The 26,577-nt window shown below is 45.9% G+C and overlaps 1 protein-coding gene across 1 annotated transcript; it reads left to right on the top strand.

The window, feature by feature from the left end:
* Positions 1–665: 665 nt before the first annotated feature.
* Positions 666–19,903, top strand: LOC308164516 (importin-4-like; the record flags this gene model as incomplete). The annotated part of the gene is made up of 28 exons (XM_080538586.1): positions 666–731; positions 1,186–1,272; positions 1,482–1,555; positions 2,211–2,252; positions 2,455–2,584; positions 3,048–3,233; positions 3,554–3,619; positions 4,388–4,510; positions 4,874–4,957; positions 6,259–6,408; positions 8,543–8,596; positions 9,989–10,098; positions 10,288–10,396; positions 11,074–11,209; positions 11,343–11,462; positions 11,775–11,888; positions 12,304–12,448; positions 13,316–13,393; positions 13,723–13,780; positions 13,997–14,102; positions 14,211–14,281; positions 14,808–14,930; positions 16,512–16,688; positions 17,254–17,480; positions 18,136–18,268; positions 18,778–18,882; positions 19,248–19,317; positions 19,407–19,903. 28 exons carry the CDS (start codon positions 666–668, stop codon positions 19,535–19,537), a joined length of 3,075 nt encoding a protein of 1,024 aa, XP_080394712.1. The 3' UTR covers positions 19,538–19,903.
* Positions 19,904–26,577: the final 6,674 nt, after the last annotated feature.

The following is a 26,577-nucleotide window of genomic DNA, read 5'->3' as shown; positions in this document are numbered from 1 at the left end:
CACGGTCATAGATACTTAGTGAGAGATGCACTGACCATGGTGTTGCTTGCATGCCTCCTTTTAAGACTTGAATACAGCCAAATGCGTAACACATGCAACAACCTAAATAATAAATACATATCTGAACACTATAACATGTTCATTAATAATATTTCGAAATTATCACCTGAGCTGCATTTGCCATTGTATTTGTAATTCTTCTTCCTCTTCGTGTTAAATGTCCTTTAAAATCTCTCTTGCTTTAAGATCCTTCAAAATCTCGCGGTTTCTCGCGGTTACTTCTGTGATGACGCGCTCCAACCAAATATGGTCCATCAAGCTTCCGGGTGATAGGCGTGATGTCCGCAGCTGGACCCTTCTCGTCCCGCGAGGCGACCTGACGGAACGAAACGGTCGGGGAGCGACACTCCAATCCCAACCGCCACCGGAGTTGGAAGTCCTTTCTAAGGTAAGGCGTTAGCTAACATAGACGTTAGCTAACATAGCTAGATTAAACTATAGATAGATTGAACTATCTAAGCTATTTTACTAGATAGTGAGGATCTGCTGTCATATGCTAATCTTATATTTGCTTACTGACACAGCTGCTGTATAAGGGTCAACTTTGTTGTTTTGTTTTGAAGTTTCGCTTGCCGTTTCACGCTGATCATCTCGGAAGAGACAAAATGTCAGAGGGACTAGAGCAGATTCTGTTACAGCTCACCCAGCCTGACAATGCCGTCATTCAGCAGGTAATGTGAACAGATAGACCTGTCTTAATTGATCTGGTCAAACGGGATGGGCACGACCGTGTGTTTAACCATTAGTACCAACCGTCATTAGTGGCAAAGCTTTGGTGACCCTGGGCTAGCCCGTTTACTACCAACTGCTACACATCAGTTACCAGTCTAATGTCACTACTAGATGAGAAATTGATTAGAAGTGTGATCAAAATGCAGTGTGTCTTTGACAGCTGACACTGCAGGCTATTCTTCTGTCACTCATACACGTGACAGTCCCCTGTGTCTACAGTGCCAGTGGTCAGCATTCATGTTCATATAGATTTGTTACTACTTGGCAAAACACTGTTACAGTGTTGTTTGTTTCCTCTCTTTAGGAGGGGAGCCACCCCTCCTAAATTTCGTTGTTTGGTACCTGTACTGTAGCAATGACAATAAAGTCCATTCATTCATTCATTTGTTTTAGGCCATTGCTCAGATGGAGCAGGCTTTCAGAGACCCAGCCTTCATTCCAGCTCTGTGTGCTGTCATGACGAGCTCCCAGAATCCACAGGTATGAACAAAGTACAAACATGGGTCCCCTAACCCTCACATCGGAGAAGAGTTCAGAATCAGTTGAGGCTAATGAGGTTTACAGGTTGAGGCTAATGGGGTTTACAGGTTTGCTTACAGGTTTGCTCACCTTGTGTTGAGTTGTCAATGATATGTGTTGTCTTTGCTACCGTCACCTTCATCCGGGCATTATAAATCCATCTCTCTCAGATTCGCCAGTCAGCCGCAGAGATTTTGAGGAAGAAGATTAGCTGGAAGAAGATTAGCCCGGATAACAGAGAGAGGTTAGAGTAGAAAATTGTTACATAAACGAAATAATAAGAGTTGATTATTCCATTGTGTATTTTTGGGGGGGTCATAGCATAGGAGGCATAGGAAACAAATGATGGAAAGCCTCCTCCTTCTTGGAACTCGAAGCCGTGGTATATCGTGTTAACCTAATAATCCGTATATCGTGTTAACCTAATAATTAACTTTGCTAATCCTGTAAGGATGGTCGTCTATCTGTTGATGACACTCTCTTGGAGGTGGCGATGGTTCTACCCAATGGTACCACAGAGAAGGGAGAAGACACTGGTGGAGTCCTGCGTGATGCTTTAAGTGAATACTGGGAGACCTTTGTTATGAAATGCACTTGCGGAAACGCTGTGAGAATACCTATGACAAGACATGACATGACAGATGAATGGGAAAACGTAGCTAAAGTAATGGTCATAGGCTACAACATTGCCAATTATTTCCCTGTAGTACTGGCCAAGCCCTTCCTCTTCTACTGTCTTGGACAACAAATCATGGATGATGACCTGTTTTCAACTGTTTGGTGTAACTAACCACCCCGCTAGCTGTGCCAATATCCACGATATACCACGGCTTCTCATTCCATAACGCTTCATTGTGTTTGAGATGTTATTTTCTTATTTTGTTTTTGTTTTTCCATAGTCTGAAGGCAGGGGTCCTGCAAGCTTTCCAACAGGAGACAGAGTAAGCTTTTTGTATTGATATGAAAGACAATGTAGGTGGCATTTGATGTTGAAACTTTAGGCCAACTTTGTTTGGCCTACATGAAAACCAATGGGTCATGGCACCCAGTTTTATGCTTATCCTACCATAAACACAATTAATAATACAATGAACAACCCCCTTGCTTTGGTCTTTTATGGTAAATGTGGTATCTCTGTTGCAGACACACAGTGCGTCACTCCCTCTCACAGCTCAGTGCTGTGATGGTCAAACATGAGACACCTGACCGCTGGCCAGCTCTTCTCACCCTGCTCAATGAGTTTACCAAGAGTAATAACCCAACGGACAGGCAGGTAGGCTACACCACCACCTCAATGAGTAATGAGAGATACATTGTTGTTGCATGTTATCAGTTTACGGTTCGCTTTTTAAAATGGTGGTGGACTTGAGACTTAAATTATTTTATGATTTTTAATCCACAGTGAACCCTCTGGTTTATCAAACATCAATCCTAAGCAGAACTTGTCCTTCAAACTCTACATAATGTAGAGCATGTTGTGATAATAATTGTTATTAATATTTTATTTTATTTAAATATGATTTTTTGGGGGGCCAGTGCATTTACAAATATGTCAATTGGGTGATGCATCTTTTTGAAACTATTGTGTTTTGCTATGCACCACCAAACACATTTCCCTTGTGAGATAATTTGACTTTGAAATTACTTCTGAATAGATTCACTGTTGGGTCTTTCTTCATGGACTGAAGAGTTTTTACTTATTGTAACTTATTCTACTCTTGTCCCCCTCCTCTCAGGTGGGTCTCCTCCTGCTCAGCAAAGTGGTGGAGTCGAACCCGGAGTCCTTCAAGCCCCACTACCGCCAGCTGCTGGAGCTGTTCGGCACTGTACTGGAGGACTTGAACAACCCCAATGCACTGTACTACTGCATCCTCACTCTTACCGCCATGACCAAGCGGTCACACACCAGCACAGAGGAGATGGTGAGTCCCCTCTAGTCACATGTCATTATTGCCCACTTAAATTCTTACATTTCACCCTATTCTGCCCGTGACCCATACCATGCGAATATTTCCTTTTCACATTGCGTAGCTGTTTTAAAGCGGGCTGAACTGGCCCGGAAAAACATTGTGTTACCTCTGAGGAAAGCAGAGAATGTGCAGTAAATAATGTAAAGTGCACGGTTTGGGTGGGCAGCATGATTGTGTGGGAGACCCTCAATGCATCATGTTGGATGAGCACATGTTCAGTCTTTCCTCATTCCGCATTCATTGATTGACAGCTGTAATGACATGTCTTCCAGAACTTCATGCGTTCCCTCGTCCCAAGACTGATCGTTGCCCTCAGACACCTCATCCAAGCAGACCAGGTTTGTTATGTGCTGATATGTCATTCCCTCAGTAGAACTGTGCTGTGGTGTGTGTGTGTGTGTGTGTGTGTGTGTGTGTGTGTGTGTGTGTGTGTGTGTGTGTGGTGTGCTGTGGACTTGTAACTGGAGCTCTCGGACAAGTAACAGATAAGTTCACTTGTCCAAAGGACAAGTACCTGAAAAAGCTTAATGTCAAGCCCTGACAGGACATAGTAAAATCACATAAAACAGAACTACAGGAAATAAAAACATCACAGAATTACAGGACATAGTAAAATCACATAAAATAGAACTACAGGAAATAAAAACATCACACTTTACACTCGAGAAAACATTACATCATAAAAAAAGATGATATATAATAACCCGAAAGAAATACGTTTTGGGTCTGTGGTCAGTGGTCACATGATTGGTTATCTATCAGCCTGTCAGAGTGGAACATTGTTTGATAGAGCTGGGTATTAAGTTCCAGAAATGTACAGCTACCACATAGTATGACACATCTAGCCAGAGCAAGACAGATGTTTTACAGACACACATTTATAATAAAGAATGTTTTGAAGTAATGCAAACCTTCAGGTGAGTTAAACTCAATATGAAGTGAAAGTTGCACGCTCATGTCTCTCTTTGCCATTAACCTTTATTTGCCAATTTTGGAAAATTTGGCCTGGAATGGCTTGGATGCTTTGGATTAGGATGTCAGATCTATTCTAGCTCGTAAGCCACATTATCTGGATGTATTTAGAGCCCTTTGTGTGTATTGTGCAGGACCAGGCCAGCGAGGCCATGAAGGTGTACGAATGTACGGAGGTGTACGATGAGCTGATGGAGAGCGAAGTGTCCATCATTGTGCCTGAAATCATCACTGAAATCGTCCACTTCTGCCTGGAGGTGAGAACACAGTGACTACATTTACATGCACACCATATTCCTGTATTAATTAATCAGAATATGCTCAATATTCCGATTGGGCAAGAGTCATTTAGAATTAAAATGCTCAAAAAGAAGTAGCTTTTTTGATTATGACAATTTCTTAAGCCAACAGACATGATTGACTGGGTGTGAAATTCACATTTTTAATTGACACTTCAGTTGTTTTTTTAAGCTCATACTCTTGTGAGCCTTTCATTCGTACATTTTTTAGCTGGCTGTAATGTTGACCAATACATGCAGCATACAGTATCTCTTGTGGATTTATGCAGCATTTCTGTTTGCAGTTCAATGAAGTGTGTGTGTGTGTGTGTCTCTCTCAAGGTCAGCGCAGACATCACACTCAGCGACTCCCTGCGGGTCCAGGCTCTCTCATGCATCAATTTTCTCATCAGACTTAAGAGCAAGGTAAACTATAACCAGGGGTGCACATAACTTTTTGGGGCCAGTGCTCAGAGGAGCACCTAGGGATGCTGCTTGGTGCTCCCCGAGCTCGCGAGTCACGACCCGTCCCACAGGATGGATAAAAAAGGGATACATGGATAACTTATATTAGCAAAACGACATTTATTCATAAATAAAGATGAACGAACAAATTATTGTGTGCAAAACAAAAGAAACAAATGCACAATCAAATGACTGCTCTTTAAGCATGAAAGTCTGTCAGACTCCTTTAAACACAATGAAATCAACTGATATCTCTTTAAGCACTGCTCTGTTCTGTAAACACTGAAATCAACTTTTCAACAAAAAGTTACAGCCTAAGCATTTATTTATGCTACAAAGCTTAATCATCATCAATGCTCTCTTGACTGCTGTTAATACTGTCCTCAATTTCAACCATGGTAGAGGATGTTGTAGGCTATCACTTTAAATAGCTCATTATTTTGATTGTGCAACAAAGCCTTTTTTTTTTCCTAATAGAATTCCCAACCATATTCCCTGGGTCAGGGGTCTGAATTTTCACGTGGCGGCGTGATAACCGTGCGATACGCGATATGCGGAATGAAAGTACGAGTTACGATACTTTCCGAATGTTTTCGTGAGGGGAGTCGCCGTGGTCGTCGTCGGTCGACTGTTGTGATGGATTACTCGTCGGGCCTTCGGCTGAGGGGACGGCAAATAGTTACTTAGTGGGGCTTGCACTGCAGTGATGCAGCAGTCAGCAGTCAGCAGTTGGATTTTGAGGAAGTAAATTCCTCTCCCAGCGTTTCCAGCTGTTTGTGCGCAAGAGCGCGTTCATGCGGCTGATCTGCCGCGCAGCATGCATTTTGGCGACGCATGCGCACTGGCGCACCAGTTATGTGCACCCCTGACTATAACCATACTATAAATGGATGCCCTACATACTGCTCCTCTATGCCTAATATAACCCCCAGTGACTTCTCTCCCTCCTTAAACTCAGGATGTGCCATCCTTTCCTCATCCATTTTCTGCCCTTTACACTCAGGCTGTGTTACAATGCTCTACCTTTCCCCCTGTAGCATGCTTTTGTGCAATGCCACGCATTACAAGACGTCATCCGTTTTGTGATCCATCTAGTAATGTGCACACTCCGTACTAGGCAGAAGACGGTAGATAATTGGGACGCTGCAGCAGTTTTTCATTGGAGAAATGAAGAAAAGAAAGCCATCTCTGCATGCATTGCACTTTTCCGTTTTTGCCATTGAAAGTATACGGAGCTGGTGATGACTCTCCCTCCCCTTTAGACGGTGTTGAAGCAGAAGCTGCTGGGCCCCATCCTGCAGACGGTCTTCGCCGTGCTGAGCGCAGCACCCCCGCCTGGGGAGGAGGACCCTGAGGACGAGGAGAAAGACACAGAGGACGACACCGACAGTCCCAAACACTTCGCGGCTGGGGTGATCCTTTTAGTGCCTCTTTTTTTTATTTTATTTTTTTATTTTATCCCTTTTTCACCCAATTTGGTATCCAATTGTACCCAACCTAGCATCCAATTATCCCCTGCCTATTGCGTAGGATCCGCCGCACGACCCCGTGGCCGGCAGCCCCAGAGGAGATCGCCAGGCAGACTAGCTGTCTGGCTCCTCGAGCCCGACACCGTTACTCCAGCACCAGACGGGGGCGGTGTTGCGCGACGGATCAATATGCCGCTCCCTGTGAGCCCCGGCCATATCCGGGTCTGGCGAGACCGGGATTCGATCCCAGTCCCCGGTGGGCAGCTTGCACTAGAGGCTAATGCTTAGACCGCTGCGCCACAGCAGTTCACAACATTGCGTGATACACAGCAGACATAATAGGACAGTTTCCTGAACACATACTAGGACGACTTCTGAAAACTGAAAAACTGAATTGTTTGTAAACTCTTTTTAGTAAATTTTAGGCTTAATCTGTGTTTGGCCCAATATGTGTCAAACACATTGGGCCCTATTATGCACTTCTTAACTTGCCGTCTTAAGTCTTAATTAAGACGCACCGCCAGGTTAAGACCTACCGCAACCCTTATTATGCGCTTCATACGCGCTACTGCTATTATGCAGGTGTCGCTAGGCGCCCACACATAAGACGTAAGACTCCCGTGCATATATTACTCATTGTGGGAGTGTTCATATGTTAATGAAGTGCGCTAGGCGCCCCTGCTATTATGCGATCTGACTTTGCGCCTAGCGCTAAGAAGTGGTTTGAAAAGTTCTTAACTTAAGACGTGGAGGCGTGGTCAAGGCCACTTTGCTATTCCGCGGTTTGCGCATGCGCGCTGACCCACTTCTTAAGAAGTCGGTCGGCGCGCATGCGCAAACCGCGGAGGCGCGCTCGTGTTTCAAAACGTGCATGAAGTCTAGCGCCTATGAACTGCATAATAGCATAGCGCTTATGACTTAACGCAGCCGGTTCTTAAAGGGAATGGCACCTGGCACACTGATTGGGTTGATTGAGAAGACGCCCAAAACACACCCATGACTAATTTCTGGGCTTAGCGCCGGGTCTTAGGCGCCCACTACCGCACGCATAATAGCAAAGTGGCCTTGACCACGCCTCCACGTCTTAAGTTTAGATCTACCGCCTCGTCTTATTGCTTAAGACTTAAGGCGGCTACACACTAGACGATTTTAACCCCGATTTAGCTGTCGCCGACCAGTTTTTGCGGTCGGCGACAAAATCCTCCAGTCGTTGCAAACCCGGGGACGCGCCGTCTCCGACGCTCGTTTAATGTGACAGGCTCAGAGACGCAATCGGAGGACCGCCGACCCCGTCGTTAGGGCCGTCGCAGGGCTCCAGATCTTTTCAAACATGTTTCATTTTATCGGCCGACGGAATCTACATTCTGCTAGTCTGAGATGGGCAACGACCCGTGTGGACAGCACAGCCAATGAGAGGTCGGGGAAATGAGTGATAATAGCCTTTAGCTACGGCGCTAGTTGTTGTGCTAGGTGCATTGACTGACTGTGTCCGCGAATGCTATGCTATTGTTGTGCTAGGTGCATTGACTGACTGTGTCCGCGAATGCTATGCTATTGTTGTGCTAGGTGCATTGACTGACTATGTCCGCGAATGCTATGCTATTGTTGTGCTAGGTGCATTGACTGACTGTGTCCGCGAATGCTATGCTATTGTTGTGCTAGGTGCATTGACTGACTGTGTCCGCGAATGCTATGCTATTGTTATGCTATGTTGAATGGTGTACTAGTTTTCACTGAATAAATCGCGATTTCTTTCAAAGAAGGTAGCAGGTGTGTTTATGTCCATGTCAAGGAATCGTCCTGACCAAGTGAAGAATCTTGTAGTCTGTGAGCCCCCGTCGTTAACACATCCTGTAGTCTGCGCTGTGCTGCGACGTCTGCACGCCGCTGCGACACGGACACCAGCACGACGGTCGTTTAGTGTGAGAGGCTCAGAGATGTTACAACTTGAAAAGTCGTCTAGTGTGTAGCCGCCCTTATGAAGTGCATAATAGGGCCCATTATGTCAGGTACTGTTAGGTTGACATCTTTCTTTCTCTTTATTTTCCTCAAATAAAAATATTGTCTTTGTCAGCAGGTTATTGACACTTTGGCTCTCTACATGCCCCCAGAGAAACTATTCCAACAGCTGGTTAGTATACACCTCGTTCCAAATTATTATGCAAATTATATTTTTCTCAGATTTTCCTAAATAGTCGATGCAAATGACAATCAGTATAATTTTCAAGTCATCAACCGTTAGAGTATAATTCAAATTTTATTGAACAAACCTCCCAATGATAACAGTATTTTTTTATTTTATAAAAAGCTCAAAATGCACTGTTCCAAATTATTATGCACAACAGAGTTTCAAAACATTTTATAGGTTGTAAAGAACTAAAAATGGTAATTTGATGAATTTAGGGTTAGGAGGTCATATTAGGAGGTCATATTTACTGAAATCAAAAGCTATTTCAAACAAAAACATCTTAACAGGTCAAGTTACATGTTAACATAGGACCCCTTCTTTGATATCACCTTCACAATTCTTGCATCCATTGAACTTGTGAGTTTTTGGACAGTTTCTGCTTGAATTTCTTTGCAGGATGCCAGAATAGCCTCCCAGAGCTGCTGTGTTGATGAGAACTGCCTCCCACCCTCATATATATTTTGTTTGAGGATGCTCCAAAGGTTCTCAGTAGGGTTGAGGTCAGGGGAAGATGGGGGCCACACCCAGAGTTTCTCTCCTGTTATGCCAGCCAATGACACAGAGGTATTCTTTACGTGCCTGCTTCAAATGTGTACTGTTTGATGATATTCTTTCAACCTGATGATTTATTATATAATAAATGTTTTAGTTGTGTAAAATGATAGTTGTCGGGCTCAGCGTCTCGGAATACTGTATGTCCACAAGACATTTCAGCTTACACCTGGCACCTGACATTCTATTGTTTCTGTTATTCTATTTAGACAATACAAACTTGATTCATTGTTTAATGGATTTCATTTTCAGAAAGGTGAGGGCAAGCAAGCAAAAAACAAAAAAAACAGTATCAAAGTACTTTGAATATCCATCAAGCAATATTCGCACGGGACTAGTATTATGTGGTGAGGTCCGTAATTTAGAAATCCCCCCCTCGACGCCTGTGTTTCATGTGATGCATTCGCGCGGGATAAGTGAAGTTTTACAGCAGACTATCTACAGTTACACCAATTATGTCTTCCAAATATGTTATATTCAATATGTAAGCTCTTTCATATAAACATTTTGATATTCTGATGATTCTAAATTCCTGACTAAACACACAAACACACAAACACTGTTACACTAACATCAACAAATGGAGGTCTCCAGTCATCACTCTGAATACTGGTGAAGTGACAGGCATCCGTTAAACAATTTATCATGTTTGTGTGGCCTTGTTCTATTTATTCTCTCATCTGTCATCCCTTGAGTTTTCTCTCTGAAGAAAAACGTTTTTTTCCTTTTTTTAAAATAATATGAGAAAAATGATAAAGTGCTGCTGTCTCTCTTGTGGCCCAGATGTCCCTCACTCAGGCATGCTTGGCCAGTGAGAACCCCTACGAGAGGAAGGCTGGACTGATGTGTATGGCCGGGCTGGCGGAAGGCTGCGCCGACCACATACAGACCAAGTGAGTACAACTCCTGTTCAAGTCCCCTAGACAAGCACACTGCAACTAACTGGGACTGTTTCCCATGTTAAAGTCCCAGTTAGTTTTGTATGTCTCCTCTTCTTCTCCTTTTCATTCACTTGTAGATGTGTCCAGTAGTTAAGTGTGTGTGTGTGTGTGTGTGTGTGTGTGTGTGTCTGTCTGTGTCAGGTTGTTGTCCTCCATGCTGCAGACAGTGTGCCAGAGTCTGTCAGACAGTAACCAGGTGGTCCGCAGCGCAGGCCTCTTTGCTTTAGGACAGTTCTCTGAACACCTACAGGTCAGTCAGACCGGACGTGATCAGTCGGGATTTTTTCAGATTTAACCGTATTAATAATGAGATTGAGAGGCATCCTTTGAAAAGACATTCTAGCTGCTGAACAGGTTTGTATATTGAGATGTGGACTTGTTTAGAGCTCCTATCTAACCCCCCCCCTTCCTCTCAGCCTGAGGTCAGTAAGTATCTAACCCCCCCCCTTCCTCTCAGCCTGAGGTCAGTAAGGACAGCCTATCTAACCCCCCCCTTCCTCTCAGCCTGAGGTCAGTAAGTATCTAACCCCCCCCTTCCTCTCAGCCTGAGGTCAGTAAGTATCTAACCCCCCCCTTCCTCTCAGCCTGAGGTCAGTAAGTATCTAACCCCCCCCCTTCCTCTCAGCCTGAGGTCAGTAAGTATCTAACCCCCCCCCTTCCTCTCAGCCTGAGGTCAGTAAGTATCTAACCCCCCCCTTCCTCTCAGCCTGAGGTCAGTAAGTATCTAACCCCCCCCTTCCTCTCAGCCTGAGGTCAGTAAGTACAGCCTATCTAACCCCCCCCTTCCTCTCAGCCTGAGGTCAGTAAGTATCTAACCCCCCCCTTCCTCTCAGCCTGAGGTCAGTAAGGACAGCCTATCTAACCCCCCCCTTCCTCTCAGCCTGAGGTCAGTAAGGACAGCCTATCTAACCCCCCCCTTCCTCTCAGCCTGAGGTCAGTAAGGACAGCAATGAGCTGATGCCGCTGCTGCTGGGCTACATGTCAGCACTAAACCAGTCCAAGATAGGCCACGTCACCAAGGCTTTCTACGCCCTGAAGAACTTCCTGGAGGACCTGGGTGAGAGTGCTGCCCGTTCACTTCACCTGAATCTACTATGGCTATGCCTCCACTCGGAGACGGGATTTTTAACTGGTCAATCAAAGATTCTTTGTTGTGGGTTTTCACTGACACCATTCAACCCCTTCCCTCTCTCAAGAGATCCAACCCTACCTGCCCACCTACCTGCCCACTCTCATGGAGACAATGTTGTCCGCCTTGAGCAACGCAGACAGTCTCCATCTCAAAGAGCTGGCGGTCAGCGCCACCGGAGCCATAGGTAATGCTTATTACTGCTAATAATGAACACGTTTGTGATCACTGGTAGCACACAGAACATCAGCTTAGTATTGGTAACACTTAGAAAGTTAGTTATATCACAGCTAACAGTTTATTATTGGGTTAGGGTTAGGAAAAAGCATGTTCCCTTAGTGGACATTTACCATATTGCTTTAGCTATTATGTTCTTTCGTGTCAGTGCAGATTGAGATGAGGATTGGTAGCCACGTCAGACTCTGTTTGTTAATACACCCACCAGGGTAGTAAACCTTTCAGACTGTATTAACCCCCCTCCCTTCCTCTTGCGGTTCAGCCAACGCTACTAAAGAGATGCTGGTGCCTTACTTCCCCCCCGTCATCGAGAGTCTGAAGGGCTTCCTCACAGACACCCGTGACGAGATGAGGTCCCTGCAGACACAGGCTCTGGGTGAGCTAGCGCTAATGCTGCTATCTTGTCATCTTTCATGTTGTCAATAGGCTAGGTGCACGATCTCCACTACTTCCTGAAAGGCACCTTGCATGAACATATCCTGTCTCACTCTATTGGTTGAATTGATTAATCAGCTGTGCGGTAAACTGTTGGAACACACAGTGCACTGCTGATTAATCAATTAAACCAATAGAGTGAGACAGGATATGTTCATGCAAGGTGCCTTTCAGGAAGTAGTGGAGATCGTGCACCTAGCCTATTAAAACACGTGTTGTGTTTTTCTTCGCATTTTGACTTCACTCATGTACAAGCTGCATGTCACTGCAGCGTCATCCTAGTTTAATTTACCACAAGTGTGTCCTGGGTTGGAGAAACGGAGGTTGATGATATGTATCCTCGGTCCCCGTGGCAGATACGTTGTCAGTGCAGGCACGCACCATCGGGAAAGACGTGTTCAGCCCACTCGCAGCTGAGTGTGTTCTGCTGGGCCTCAATCTCACCGATGCCATAGACCCGAGGTTCCCAAAGTGGGTCGACCCAGACCTGCGCCGCTGCACGTAAGTAGTAGCCGTGTGTGTGAAGTGGCATACAGACACACACACAGCCATTTTGTCTTGAGATTCCACCAAGATCGGCCTGGATAGATCATCTGTGGGCGTTTCTACTCCACTACTCGGAGATTGCAGCCAGTTCAAAACAGGCTTAGTTTTAACAGACTTAAACGAGATGTGTTCGTTCCCAATCATTATAGGTTTCATTTATGTTGTGTCCTGACTTTTTAGCTAATGTACATGGCCCAACCTGTGGTAAACTGTAGCCAGCATTATACAAGTATGGTTGTACAGTTAGGTCCGGAAATATTTGGATAGTGACACAATTTCCATAATTTTGGCTCTGTATGCCACCACAATGGATTTGAAAGGAAAAAAATCAAGATGCAATTTAAGTACATGCATTCAGTTTTAATTTAAGTTGTTGAACAAAAATATTGAAAGGTTTAGGAATTACAAAAAAAGATATACACAGTCCTCTATTTTCAGGGGCTCAAATGTAATTGGACAAATTAACGTAATCATAAATAAAATGCAAATGTTTAATACTTTGTCGAGAATCTTGTAGGCAATGACTGCCTGAAGTCGAGAACCCATGGACATCACCAAATGCTGGGTTTCCTCCTTTGTGATGTTTTGCCAGGCCTTTACTGCAGCTGTCTTCTTTACATTTGAAAGTGTCCAATAGGGTGTGCAGATCAGTTGTTTGATGCTCTGGGGAAACAAAAGAAGAAAGTGTTGAAAGAGGGCTGAATAATTTCTATAAGCACCGTACTGTATGTGGATGAAGCCATGGAGAGAATGAAAGAAAGGGGCCATGCTATTTCTACAAGCACACTCATGATCTCTCTCTCTCTCTCTCTTCTCCCACAGGTTCAGTGTAGAAAACGCCTACATTGCTGAGAAAGAGGACGCCTGCGACGCCCTAGGAGAGATTGCCTTCAACACTGGGTAACACACATACACATGCTGCTGAATCCCAAATCAACCTCCAGCCACATACTCCTATAGATCTGAGAGGAGTGAGATGGATGAAGGGCAAATAATAACAGCTCTACCGTGTACTCTGATGAGGATAGTAGAGTGGCCATTTTGCCACCACCTATCAAATTCTTTCCAGATCTACAGGAATGGCCATGGAGTCAGTCCTTTTTGGAACATAGTAATTAATAGCTGCTGTCGATAGTTAGGAGTCTCACTCACTCGGTTCTCACCATAGATATAGGACACTGGGATATCCGCTATGGTTCTGACTCTTCTGTTCTGAACCCACTCCTCAGTGCTGCCTTCCAGCCCTTCCTCGAGTCCAGCTTCCAGCAGGTTTATAAGCTGAAGGATGTAAGTAGCTCTGCTTGCTCTGTCCTTCTTAAGAAGGAGAATGAGGAGGAGGAGGAGGAGGAGGGTGTTGTGTGTGTCGGTAAATGGATGTCTGATTAAATGATGTATGCTAGCTACTATGTGAGTATGAATAAGTGTGCTACTGTATATTATGAGTGAGTAACGGAGGCATCTCTTACCGTGTACACCCTCTGTTTGCCCGCCTCCCCCTGTCAGTTCCCCCACCAGGATGTGCGGAGGGCCGCTTTCGGGGCCATGGGCCAGTTCTGCCGAGCTCAGCACAAAGTGTGTCAGGAGAGTCCCTCAGAAACCAACCGTCGGGGTATAAACCCCCCCCTTCCCTCTCTCTCTCTTCATCCCAATCACTGCTCTGTGCCCACTTTCCATAAAAGGTTGTTAGCTAACATGCTGCTTTGTTTGTCCCTCCTAGTCCTCCAGAAGCTTCTAGAAGTGGTGCTGCCCAGCTTCCTGGAGGCAATACGCAAGGAGCGCGAGCGGCAGGTGATGATTATGATGATGATGATGAGCCATTTATAGCAATAGAGTAGAGACTGTCTTTGATGAAATCAGTTTTTACATGTATGGCATGTGTATAACATTTTAAGAGATTTTGGTGAACCACATCAAGAGGTATCAAAATAATGGCGGTTGCTCGCCAATGTTGGTTGATTTGCATGTGTCTGAGTCTAATGGACCTGCGCACCAAGTTTAATAATAATAATAATAATTACTTACATTTATATAGCGCCTTTCACAGACCCATGGTCGCTTTACAAGGGAATGGGACAAACGGAACAGAGTCAGAAAGACAAACGCACAAAACAATAAACAGTGAAACAGCTATAAATATAGCTGTGAACAGTGAAACAGCTATATATATATATATATATATATATATATATATATATATATATATATCCATAGTGTTCTATGCCCTAATCATGATGTTATAATATAGTTAAATTGGTCAAATAATGGTATGATAATGTGATGATACAGGATAATGTAAATGTCATGTATAACGCAGGTGGTGATGGGCGTGCTGGAGGCCATGAACGCGGTGCTCAAGGCCTGCCAGGGGGATGCGCTGCAGGCACCCGGACGCCTGCAAGAGATCAGCCAGGCCATCTGCGACGTACTGAAGAAGAAGGTGAGATAAGCTGGGCCGGCTTGGGTCTCCAGTAGTACTACTTCCTGGTTCTGAGTAGAGTAGATCTGCTTTCTTCCTCGCTCGTTTTTTGCTCTCTACTATTTTTACTATGCCTACTATCTGTTAGCTGTGTGGATCTTTCAAAGAGAGTCGACTTATTAGAATATAGCCTGCAAAGAAGATTCGCTGCCCTGGAAACTCGCTACGCTAATGATCCTCCGCTTACGCAAGCCTTTCTAAAGGATCAATATTATAATTCACATTTTCCAGAGCTAATGAGACAGCTGACAGTTGCAAAATTCACTGGACAGATTAATCATCCCCCGGAAAGATTCCACAGGCTACAGAAATCACTGAAAAGCAGCCAACCGAAGCCTATCATTAACTAACTTGCGGCCTTGCATGACTGCACAACGCCCGGATAAGAGTCAGAGGCACTCCGACACGGAGCCGAGGCAAGCTCCATCTTCACCTCACAGAGATACTTTGTTGATTGGTAATCCAGCCATCAGAAGCGGGATGGGAAAAGAGCTAGATTTATGCTACCCCCCTGATAAAAAGGTTCCAGACAAAACAAATAATTTAATGACACTGGTGATGGACAGGCCTGGAAAGCAGTGGGCTCCCGTGGACACGGAGCGGAGACACCAGTCAAACCACACAGAGCTAGTACGCCCTGGAACAGACCCCACCGCCTTCACCTCCAAATGATACTTTGTTTATTGGAGACTTGACGATCAGAAACGTTAAAGGTAAAAAATGACATATCCACTGTCTTCCCAATGCAATGGTTTCACACACAACAAAAGATTTGGAAAAGACACTGTCTGATCACCCAGAGACAAAGCGATTCATATTGCATGTGGGAACAATCGATTCTCGTAAAATGGGCTCACAAGACTTGAGACGTGATTTTATAGAACTTTTCAATAAACTTGGCAAGCTTGAGATTGATACATTCATCTCAGGAGTCCTCCCCACGGTAGGCCGAATTTAGCCAACTCCTAAGCCTTGACACTTGGCTCGCTGGAGCGTGCAAACTTAAAGGGATGACATTTATTCACCATTGGAACATTTACTGGAGGCTGAGAGTTATTCAGAAGAGACGGCCACCACTTAAACAGATCGGGAGAATATCACCTAACAAGCAATATACGTATATGTAAAGCACTTTGAATTGCCCCAGTTGTATGAAATGTTATATACAAATAAACTTTCCTTGCCTTGCCAGTATTGTATATATCAAATGAAAAGCTCAATTACCCAACAAACTAGCTACATTTTAGATACCTAAGGAAATTCCAATACAAGCTTTTGCTATGGTTGTCTCCAGACAGCTTTCATCTGTTCTGGAGACGACTGTCGTTATGATGCAATCGCTTAAGCAGCGTCTTATATGTCTGTATTTTATTTCTTAAATGACCGGTAACTGGCCATCCTCCGCCCCCCTGATTCTCTTTGTTGTTTCAACCAGTTAAACATATTTGGAGAACAATATGGCTGCCTGACAGAACCCAGCCAGTCATTTTGCTGTGTATTAGAATGTCTCAGTGACCCTCCTGTCCCCTCTTCCCCATACAGACGGTGTGTCAGGGTGGAGGAGGAGACGAGGCGGAGGATGAGGAGCAGCAGGCGGAGTATGACGCCATGCTGCAGGAGTTTGCCGGCGAGGGCATCCCGTTACTGGCGTCTGCCGTGCCCGCCGACGTCTTCTCCCCTTACCTCATCGAGCTGCTGCCCCTCATCATGAACAAGGCTGTGAGTCAGGGTGCCTCTGTCTCTCTCTGTCTGTCGCTCTCTCTCTCTCTCTCTCTCTCTCTCTCTCTCTCTCTCTCTCTCTCTCTCTCTCTCTCGTCTTTGTGTCCTTTAATCCACTGTTCATACTACTATATCACTTTATTTCAACTACTCAGCCATCATCCTTTCTTCTTATTGCCATTCACTACTGCTGTCCCAGTATAAGTCATACTTATGAAACTCTTAATTGTATTGATCTGTCTATACTTCCTCTCTCTCATCTCTCTATCTATCTGCATATATGCTAACCTCTGACTAGCCAGCAAATCTGTCTATTGTCCAAACCATCTTTAATCTATTTCCACAAACAAGCAAGCCCACAATGTTCCTTCTTCTTCAAATGGCGCCTGGTCGTGCTTGATTTAGTGAATAACAACCAAAATAAAGTTATGCATGAGTTTTTAGTTTGTAATAATCAAATGTAATTTTACATTTAACCAAAGTATCCCTCGGTCTAAGTCTGCTGAGATGAAAGCATAAAGATATGAAGTGTCAATGAATGAGAGAATGTGTACTCTGTTTGTAGAAATCTTCGTGCATGGTGGCTGACCGCTCTTTCTCCCTGGGCACACTTGGGGAGACCCTGCACTCTCTGGTGGGTGTGTCTGGGGGCAGGACCGTGGCCGGAAAGCTGGCCAACCTGCTGCTGCCGGTGCTGGTGGGCGGGGTGAGGGACAGCAACGCAGAGGTGCGCCAAAACAGCGTGTTTGGGCTGGGAGCACTGGCTCAGGCCGCAGGCCCTACCGTTGCCCAGTATCCTTTCCTGAATGTCTGAGACCGCTTATGTAAGGGGAGGTCGGTAGCTTATCTTATCTGAGTGACACACAGCTCAGCTCTCTCTTTGAGTAAGTTTCAAGTTTATTGTTACGTCACATTACACAAATGTAAGAGAGTAAAATTCTTGGGCTTCGATTATTTACAATAAGCAGTATCTTGCAATTTGTAGACATTAAGGCACTAGGCATAATTCAATAAAAAAGTGTCAATATTACAGGACATAAGTGACAGTAGTAAACTGACTGTGAGCTTAAGCTTAGGTAGTCCATATGCATGGGATGTGCTTGTGGATGATAGTCAGTTGTCTACAGTAGGCTTGTTCATGAGCCTGATCGCCTGGGGAAAGTAGCTGTTGGTTAGCCTCTGAGTTTTGGCCTTGAGGCTCTGGAAAAGGCTACACCTTTCAGTTCCTGTGTGTGTGTGTCTGTGTGTGTCTGTTGTGACTGCCGTCCTCAATGCAGTAAATGTCTAAAGATGTTTGTGTGCGTGTGCTCGTGTGTGCAGATGTGTGCTCACAATGTCCGTGTGCAAGATTATCCACTGACTATGTAATAGGGCCCAATACAAGTAGCCACTGGTTCTGTCCTATCTGTCTGTCTCTCAGGGTGTCTTGTTCCTCAACTTGTCTCAGAGACTACCCTATGATGCTGTCCCTCTTCTCCAACCTGCTGTCTAAAGAGAAGGACCAAGCGGTGATCGACAACCTGTGCGCTGCCCTCTGCAGGATGATCATGAGCCACATGGAGGGTGTTCCTCTGGAGCAGGTAGAGTTCAGCCTTAACCTCGGTTATTGCGTGATTATCACATGCGGTAGATTGGCTTTGGGACTATTCCTGAACTCAAAACTAGTGCAAGCGTTGTGACCTAGAGGGTTTGCGGAAATGTACCATTGGGAGTTGGTAAAAGTCTGAGTTCTGCGCCAACTGCAAGTTATTTAGTTCTCTTTAGTTTCTGTGAATTAGCGCCTTTTTTCATAGATTTTATTGTTCTATTCTTTAACAGTCAACATGCAGAGTTTGCCAGCAGCTTACTAAGTGGATTTATCCAATTCAGGGCCAACCAAAACCATACTGTGGTTTTCCTTTCAAATTGTCCTTTCCAGCACTGTTTCAGCAACTATGGTGGATAACCAGGCCAGTCCAGTACAGCTCAGCTTGGCCCGGCTCTGTAGTGTAAATGAGGGAAGAGTGCTGTAGACACAGTCAGATGTTTTGAAGGAGTGTAGTGTTTCAGAGTGTCTCACTGACTAGGCACACCTCTTCTCTTCTCCTAGGTGTTTCCTGCCCTAGTGGAACGTCTCCCTCTGAAGGAGGACATGGAGGAGAATAAAACTGTGTACAGCTGCCTGGCCCTCCTGTATTCCCGCAATCCTGCGCTGGTATTTACATTTTTAGCTCAGGTTTAAACCAGGATTAGCAGAGGCTTAGATTTAAACCAGGATTCAATTAAACTAGGTTTAAGATAGGATTAAAGTTTGGTGCAACAGGATTAGTAGATAAACCTTGATTTAAACCGGTTTAAAATGTAAACCAGGTTGGTGCAACCCAGCCCAAGTGATTTACTTCTAACCAAATATTCAGCAAGATCAGCGGGCGTACTCACTGGTCATGCTTTGTGTCATAGCTACTTCAGCAGTGTTGAACAGTGTAATTGTGCAGTGAAACATGACACGAACATCGCTGTGCTCTAGATTTCTATGTTGTCCCTTCGTTGTATCATATTTGATATCGTTGTCCCCCTCAGGTGGTAAGTCAAATGAAGCCCATCATATCTGCTTCCAGTCATGTCTTGGGAACCAAAGAGCTTGACGCAGGTGAGAAGAGAACCACAAATCATGTTAGGCAAGTCCCTTATCTTACTGCATTAGTATGCGCTTGCTCACAAAATCTCTCCATTGTCTAGAAACCCAAAACACCCTGCTTCTGTTGGTCCGAGGCTTCGCTGAGCACCACGCACAGGAGTTTCAGGGAGCTGTGAACTCACTTCCTGCAGAACAGAAGATGAAGCTGGCCGCAGCAGTCACCCCATCGTAGTCCACATCAAACATGTCTTCCATTCTCCTTTGATGAGCTAGCAGATTTACACATTTTTACGAAAGGGCTGGGAAAATAGGACAGCAGTTGAGAAATTCTAAAATTGGACAAACCCTAGCACTTCCATCATTCTACTACTAGTCAGCAGTTATGTTACAAGTATTAACTTATTGTCTGTTTTATTATTTTTATGAAATGTGATTTGAATTCATGTGTTATCTATTAGTTCTGTTCTTTTTGTTTTTTGTTTTCTTTTTAAAAGTCTATTACTTGCTTACCCCATGTTATAATTGAGAGCCACCTATATCTATTCTCTGCTGTCCCCTTTCACCACTAATTTGATGAATGTCTGCCTTAGAGTGTGAAGCAATGAACTCATGATAAATGCCTTTTTCTCAGACTTGTCTGTCATTCTGTGTTAGTGAGGTTATGGTAAAGGACTGTATACGGTGAATAGTTCAATGGGAGTATGCTCCATTCGCCCCCGGGGCGTCGATCAGGACACACATGACAGGAGATTGACTTTTGGTTTAGACTTCTTTAGTGGGTCAAACAGGGTACAGTTCAGGCATGGGTAGGATGCTTGCAAACACTACAAGGGGTGTATGTGTGGTTCTGCAACAAACAGAAAGAGGTATTACAGTACACATGTTGTTACTAATAATACAGTACTGATCTACAATATCAAATGCATTCTACAATACAAAAGTACATGTAACTTAACCATACACATTAAGCTACTTAACAGTACACTTTGCCATACAATCTGAATTATAACACCAACTTAAGACAGTACTCAAATAACAAACTCTGCAGCGTGAACTGCGCCAAACGAACTTCATTGAAGAGCACGCAATAACGGCGGCCATAGAAAGCACATGTCCAAACTAATTGCTAGTGCTAGTATAGAGTGCAGAAAACGGCAGTATCCAAATCAACACAACAAATATGTACAACCTAAATACTGGGTGAAACATTGTACTTACAGTAGTTCAGTGACGCACATTTACACTGTAATGCTGCACAATGTTTCTAACTGATTGGAGTGGTAACACGAGAAACTTGTGTGGTACTTCCAACTTCTTCTCCGATCTGAATCAATGCGGCCCAGATTCCCAGAATGCACTGCGCACTTAAGGTGGCAGGTGATATTACGCACCTTAGCTCCCAAGAACATTCGCTCCCAAGAAAGGTGACAAAGTCTCTAATGTCTTACGAGGGGGTGGCGGTGACGACAGTGCTGTGGTCTTCCTCGTTGGTCGGGACCGATGGCAGGGCGATCAGCCTGGCCACTGGTCTGGTGTATTCACGATCTGAGGTAAGGACCCGTCGGGCCGCCCCATCAACAGAACATTTGGCGTCACAGGGTCAAGGTCGGTGAGGCTGGACGAGACGTAACCCAGTGGCTTGGAGTTGAGTATCCCCTCCACCTCAAGCAGCACGGTCCTTAGCACTTCCTCGGTGACTGACTGGACTCCCACCGTAGTGTACAAGGCCGCCTTTACAGAACGGATTTCCCTCTCCCACACTCCTCCGAAGTGGGGTGCTGCCGGGGGGTTGAAGTGGAAACTGATCTTCTGCTTGGCAAGCTGCTGTTGTAGATCTGGTGACAGGGCAGCGAACGCCTCTCGCAGCTCCTTTTCTCAGGCGGGCGGGCGGCAGGTCTGCCATCTTGGGAACGGAAGGTCTGGCCTTCCAGCGTCGGCATTCCGTGCAGGTGTGCTGGTAACGACGTATCGCTTCACGGCCCCGCAGGATCCAGTATGAGCGTCGTATCTCCGCCAACACCCTCTCGGGCCCAGGATGGTGCAGACGACTGTCGAAGTCTTGAATGAGGAGTCTGGTAGAGGCGTGGCTAGGATCCAGCACGATAGGATGCACAGCTGACGGCTCGAGGTCTTCAGCATGACGGAGTCTGCCGCCAACACGAATGAGCTCCTCCTCTTCATCCATCTCTGGTGACAAGGTGAGCAATCTGCTGTTGGATGCAACAGATTTACCTGCTTTCAGGAGCCGCAGTTCGTCTGGGAAGCTCTCCCGCTGGGATCGTTTGAGTATGAGGATCTCTGCCTTTCGGTAATCTTCAGCAGTACAGAGGCTGTTCTGATCTGCCGCCCCGTGCAGCTCCTGCGCTGTAGCTTCTAGCAGCTCCTTCCATGTGTCATACTGCTTCATGTCTGCGTCGGCTGCGCTGACTGTGGTTGAAGTGACGCCACATAAGATAGAAGACTTTCGCAGCTCGGAGGCGTCTCCATCGTGTTCGATACTGGGCTTGACAGGCCACTCTTCGGGGGGTTGGAGGAGTGGTATGCCTCCCTTGCGCAGAAGAGGCGTGGCATAGCGCATGACTCCTGCAACCTCTACGCGGGTGGTCTTCTCTTCTAGCAGGGCTACAGCTGCATGGTCTTGCTTCGACCTGGTCACTACCTTCTCACTCCTGTATGGAAGAGTGTCTAGCTGCCAGAGTCTTCTAACATGCTTGAACAGTTCTGAATCTTGTGTCGGAACTGATGTCAACAGACACTGCTGTGGACGTAAAGGCTGCTGGATGAACCGTGCTGTGCCCTGAAGGGTCCAACCCAGTCTGGTACGGACAGCGGCGGGCCCACCTCGAGGACCCAGTCTGACTGGTCCGATGGCGGTGATCAGTTCTGGGTGGTCGGAGCCAATAAGCACCAGTGGTCTAACACGCCGAAAGGGCTTGATTGGCAGGCCAGCCAGGTGGGGGTACCTCTTCTGGAGTCGGTCCATCGGGTAGGACTGGTCTCCCAGACCCAGGCGAGCGGAAGTGAAGGCCCGGGAGACTAGGAAGCTGGTCTTTGGATCAGAGGCAGGAGAGATGTGGAAGGCTACTGTAGAGCCGCGGAGAGTCTGGACGTCCTGTCTGATGGTCCGCAAGGTCAGGTCCTCACGTGTGCCTTGTAGGCCGAGCTCTCTGGCAGCCGCTGACAGGAGCATAGTCCTTTCAGACCGGTCGTCCAGGATGGCATAGGTGGTTATAGTGCGATTGCCATGATGGAGGAGCACTTTGACGACCTTCAGTAGAACTCTGTTGCCCTCTGGTGGTCGACCGACGTACAGGGTCTCAGTGACAGAGCTCACCTGGCCACTCTCCTCCTTCACCGATGGTCTCAGTGATCGCTCGTTGACTTCATGTAGGACGCGGAGATGTTTCCCTTGGCACAGGCTGCAGGGCTTCTTGAGGTCACATTGGGCTGCTTGGTGAGGCCTTGCACAGCACCAGCACCTCTTGTTGGCCTTTATCCAGTCTGTGAGCTTTTCTTTGGTCAGCTTTGTGACTTCTTCACACTGGCTGAGGAAGTGTTCCTCATTTTCACAGAAAGGACAGTAGGGCTTGATTCTCCCCTTCTTCCCCTTGGAGTCTCCCGGGGACTCAGGGCCCTTTGATCCGTGGAGGACAGTAGTGGGCCGCTGTCCATGGCGACCCTCTGACCTGGATGCGTGCTGCTCTTTCACCACTTTGGATGATATCTGTCCGTCGAAGTCCTGGCACCACGATTCATACTGGAGCCACTGTGCCAGATCGGGCAGGGTGGGAACAGTTCTTGGCTCCCGGAAAGTGCATCGGCGGAAGTCCACCCGTTGCTCTGGGGGTAGTTTGCATAGCAGTCTTGCCACATGAGACCCACAGCGGAGTTCCACATCCCCGTCAGGGCCCAATGTCTTTAGAAGGCCGACCAGTGACTGGACATGGAGGGCAAACCGCTCAAAGGCAGCGGTGTCCCCACGGTGAACATCAGGTGAGTCCAGGACACTGGCTATTTTCTTGAGAGCTATTTGGTGGGGCTGGCCAAATTTCTCATTGAGGGCTGACATGGTGTCCGTGTAGGGCGTGGGGGAGTTGAGGAATGAATCTGCTAGCAACTTTGCCTCCTCGAACTTCAGATGGTCTACGAGGATCTGGTACTTGAAAAGTTCGGTCCCATCTATGGGCAGGAGATTTCCCAGAGCTATCTTTAAACGTGCAAACTCACAGGGGTCACGGCTGCTGAAGTTGGGTATGGTTGGGCGTGGGCCCCTGTAGATCCTTTCAACTGTGGCTGCTGGGTCGTAGCGCGGTAGAACAGGGGTCTGATGGCCCTGTCTCTGCATCCATGAGGCTGGTTGTGTAGAGACTGGAGGGTGGCCAGGCGGTCGAGGTGTATAAGTTGCTGCATAGGACGGGGCTCTAGGAGGTATATGCTGTGTATATGCAGGCTGTTGGTAGTTTGGAGGCTGCTGAGGTACATACGCAGCGGCGTAGGGTGTAGCTCGGATGGGTGCAGTCTGGTACGCAGGCTGGTACTGGTACGGGAGCTGCGGCGACGTAGCAGCGTGGTACGTAGACCTCGGGGGTGGAGGCTGTACTGGAGGCTGGAATGGTTGTGGAGGCTGCTGAGGTGGATAGCCCGCCGTGTAGGCCTGATAGAGCTCCCTTCTTAGCTGCTGGGGTTGTAGGTGTACCGGTTGACTGCCGGTCTTCACTGGTGCCGCTTGCCGGCGGCTAGCTGACATGGCTTGGCTCTTCATTAGCTGTAGCTCCACAATCATCGCGTCCAACCGGTCTATCTTCGGTTGAGATGACGGCTCTTCATAGTCCGCTGTATCTGGCCAAGGCGGCGGGGGTTCGGGCCAGTCTTCTTCATCCTCAATGTGGACAGGATGGGTGTGAGAGTAGCTGACGGAGTGTGGCCTAGCTTGCTGAAGGCGGGTTACTGTGTTGGTTAGCCTCCTAATCTCGGCCTGAGCTTCACGGAGTGTAGCCACATCAGCATAAATGGCCTGCTGTGACTGCTGTAGCGTGGCGGTTTCTCTCTGTATTTCCCCGAGTTCGTCTCTCAGGGTGTGTTCGTGGGGTACATGACGGAGTGAAGGTTGTTCTCGAATCTCCTCCCTGGGCTCTCTCTCTGGATACTGTAGGTGGGCTAGCTGGGGTTCCGGACTGTACTTCAGACGCTCTGGATAGTACAGGTCCGCCTCCTGGAGGACAGCATTCCGCCTGTAGTGATCAGTGTAGGGAGAGGGGGTGGAGTAGAGGGTGGTCATCCTGGCCGCTCCCTCCTCGTGAGATGTCCACTCTTCTTCGTACCCATGCCTGTCTCGTTGCCTGTTCTGGTCATAGTTGACGTGGTAGTCGTCCAAACGGGCTGGTCGGCGTGTCTGACGCTTAGGACGTGTTACGCAGTCTTCAAGCCCCATGTTGTCCAGGGGTAAATAGAGCATCCGGCTCGAAGGACCAATGTTAGTGAGGTTATGGTAAAGGACTGTATACGGTGAATAGTTCAATGGGAGTATGCTCCATTCGCCCCCGGGGCGTCGATCAGGACACACATGACAGGAGATTGACTTTTGGTTTAGATTTCTTTAGTGGGTCAAACAGGGTACAGTTCAGGCATGGGTAGGATGCTTGCAAACACTACAAGGGGTGTATGTGTGGTTCTGCAACAAACAGAAAGAGGTATTACAGTACACATGTTGTTACTAATAATACAGTACTGATCTACAATATCAAATGCATTCTACAATACAAAAGTACATGTAACTTAACCATACACATTAAGCTACTTAACAGTACACTTTGCCATACAATCTGAATTATAACACCAACTTAAGACAGTACTCAAATAACAAACTCTGCAGCGTGAACTGCGCCAAACGAACTTCATTGAAGAGCACGCAATAACAGCGGCCATAGAAAGCACATGTCCAAACTAATTGCTAGTGCTAGTATAGAGTGCAGAAAACGGCAGTATCCAAATCAACACAACAAATATGTACAACCTAAATACTGGGTGAAACATTGTACTTACAGTAGTTCAGTGACGCACATTTACACTGTAATGCTGCACAATGTTTCTAACTGATTGGAGTGGTAACACGAGAAACTTGTGTGGTACTTCCAACTTCTTCTCCGATCTGAATCAATGCGGCCCAGATTCCCAGAATGCACTGCGCACTTAAGGTGGCAGGTGATATTACGCACCTTAGCTCTTAAGGTGGAAATGATAACCAAATATAACCTAGAACATTGGAACCTTTCTAACATTCTGTATTCTCTGCCAGAACTGGCCAATATCAATCTGTTTCTTTCAATCCCTTCATTCAGTCATATGTGAGAGAGAAACTGAATTGAAGGATTGAAAAGCTGCCATTTATTTCCAATAAATACATTTAAAAAATGGAAATTAAACTATTCTTAAGTAGACACTTCAGTTTACGTCATGAATTGACGATATTGAAAGTAATAAATTGACCCTAAATACGGCCAATCCCATGACTAGCTGGAACTGCTCTCTGAAACAACATTGTTTCTCTTCCAGTTGTACCCCGCTCTGTCAGTCCCCGATCCTGCTTAGTAAGGGGGTTCTGACGCAGGGCAAACCTGCAACAATGCACTGATCTTAACTTCTGTTTGCATACTGTACATTCTCTTTGCACAACGTGTACAGAGTCGTGTGTGTGAGAGACGGAGAGATTGAGATGATGATAATGAGGAAACTTTATGAAAAAACAACACATCACACTAGTGTAATAGCATCAAACAAAGCATTTTCTTGTTAATATATACATATTCTACCCTAAATAGTTCACAAAAGAAGTACAACATTCATAGAAAAATAATGGTGTGATTCAGAAAATGGTACAACAGCATTGACCCAGCTAGCAGGGAATGTTCCCACAACATTGGCTAACATTCTCGACAAGTTCTGCTAATGTTTTAAAGAAAACGTTTTCATCTAATGTTCAAAGAGCATTTTAAGGATGTTTACCATTTCAAATAATGTTCCTATAACGTTAAATGTTAACAAAGTAAGAACGTTTTAGGTGAAACATTCTGAGGATGTTTTGGGGACATTGTTTAGGTAACAGATTATAGAATGTTCTTTTATAAAATGTTTCCACAATGTTACATGATAACAAAGAATGGACATTTTCAAAGCAACATTCGGATAATGTTTTCAGGATGTTATTGATGCCTCAGATCACAAAACGTTTTTTCTAGAATGTTCCTGTAATGTGATATGTAAACAAAGGAAGAA

This window comes from Nansenia antarctica (genome assembly GCF_963989245.1).
Source record: "Nansenia antarctica genome assembly, chromosome: 8".
NCBI lineage: Eukaryota > Metazoa > Chordata > Actinopteri > Argentiniformes > Microstomatidae > Nansenia > Nansenia antarctica.
The sequence above is the reverse complement of the archived record's forward strand: the minus strand, read 5'-3'. Positions and strand labels throughout refer to the sequence as shown.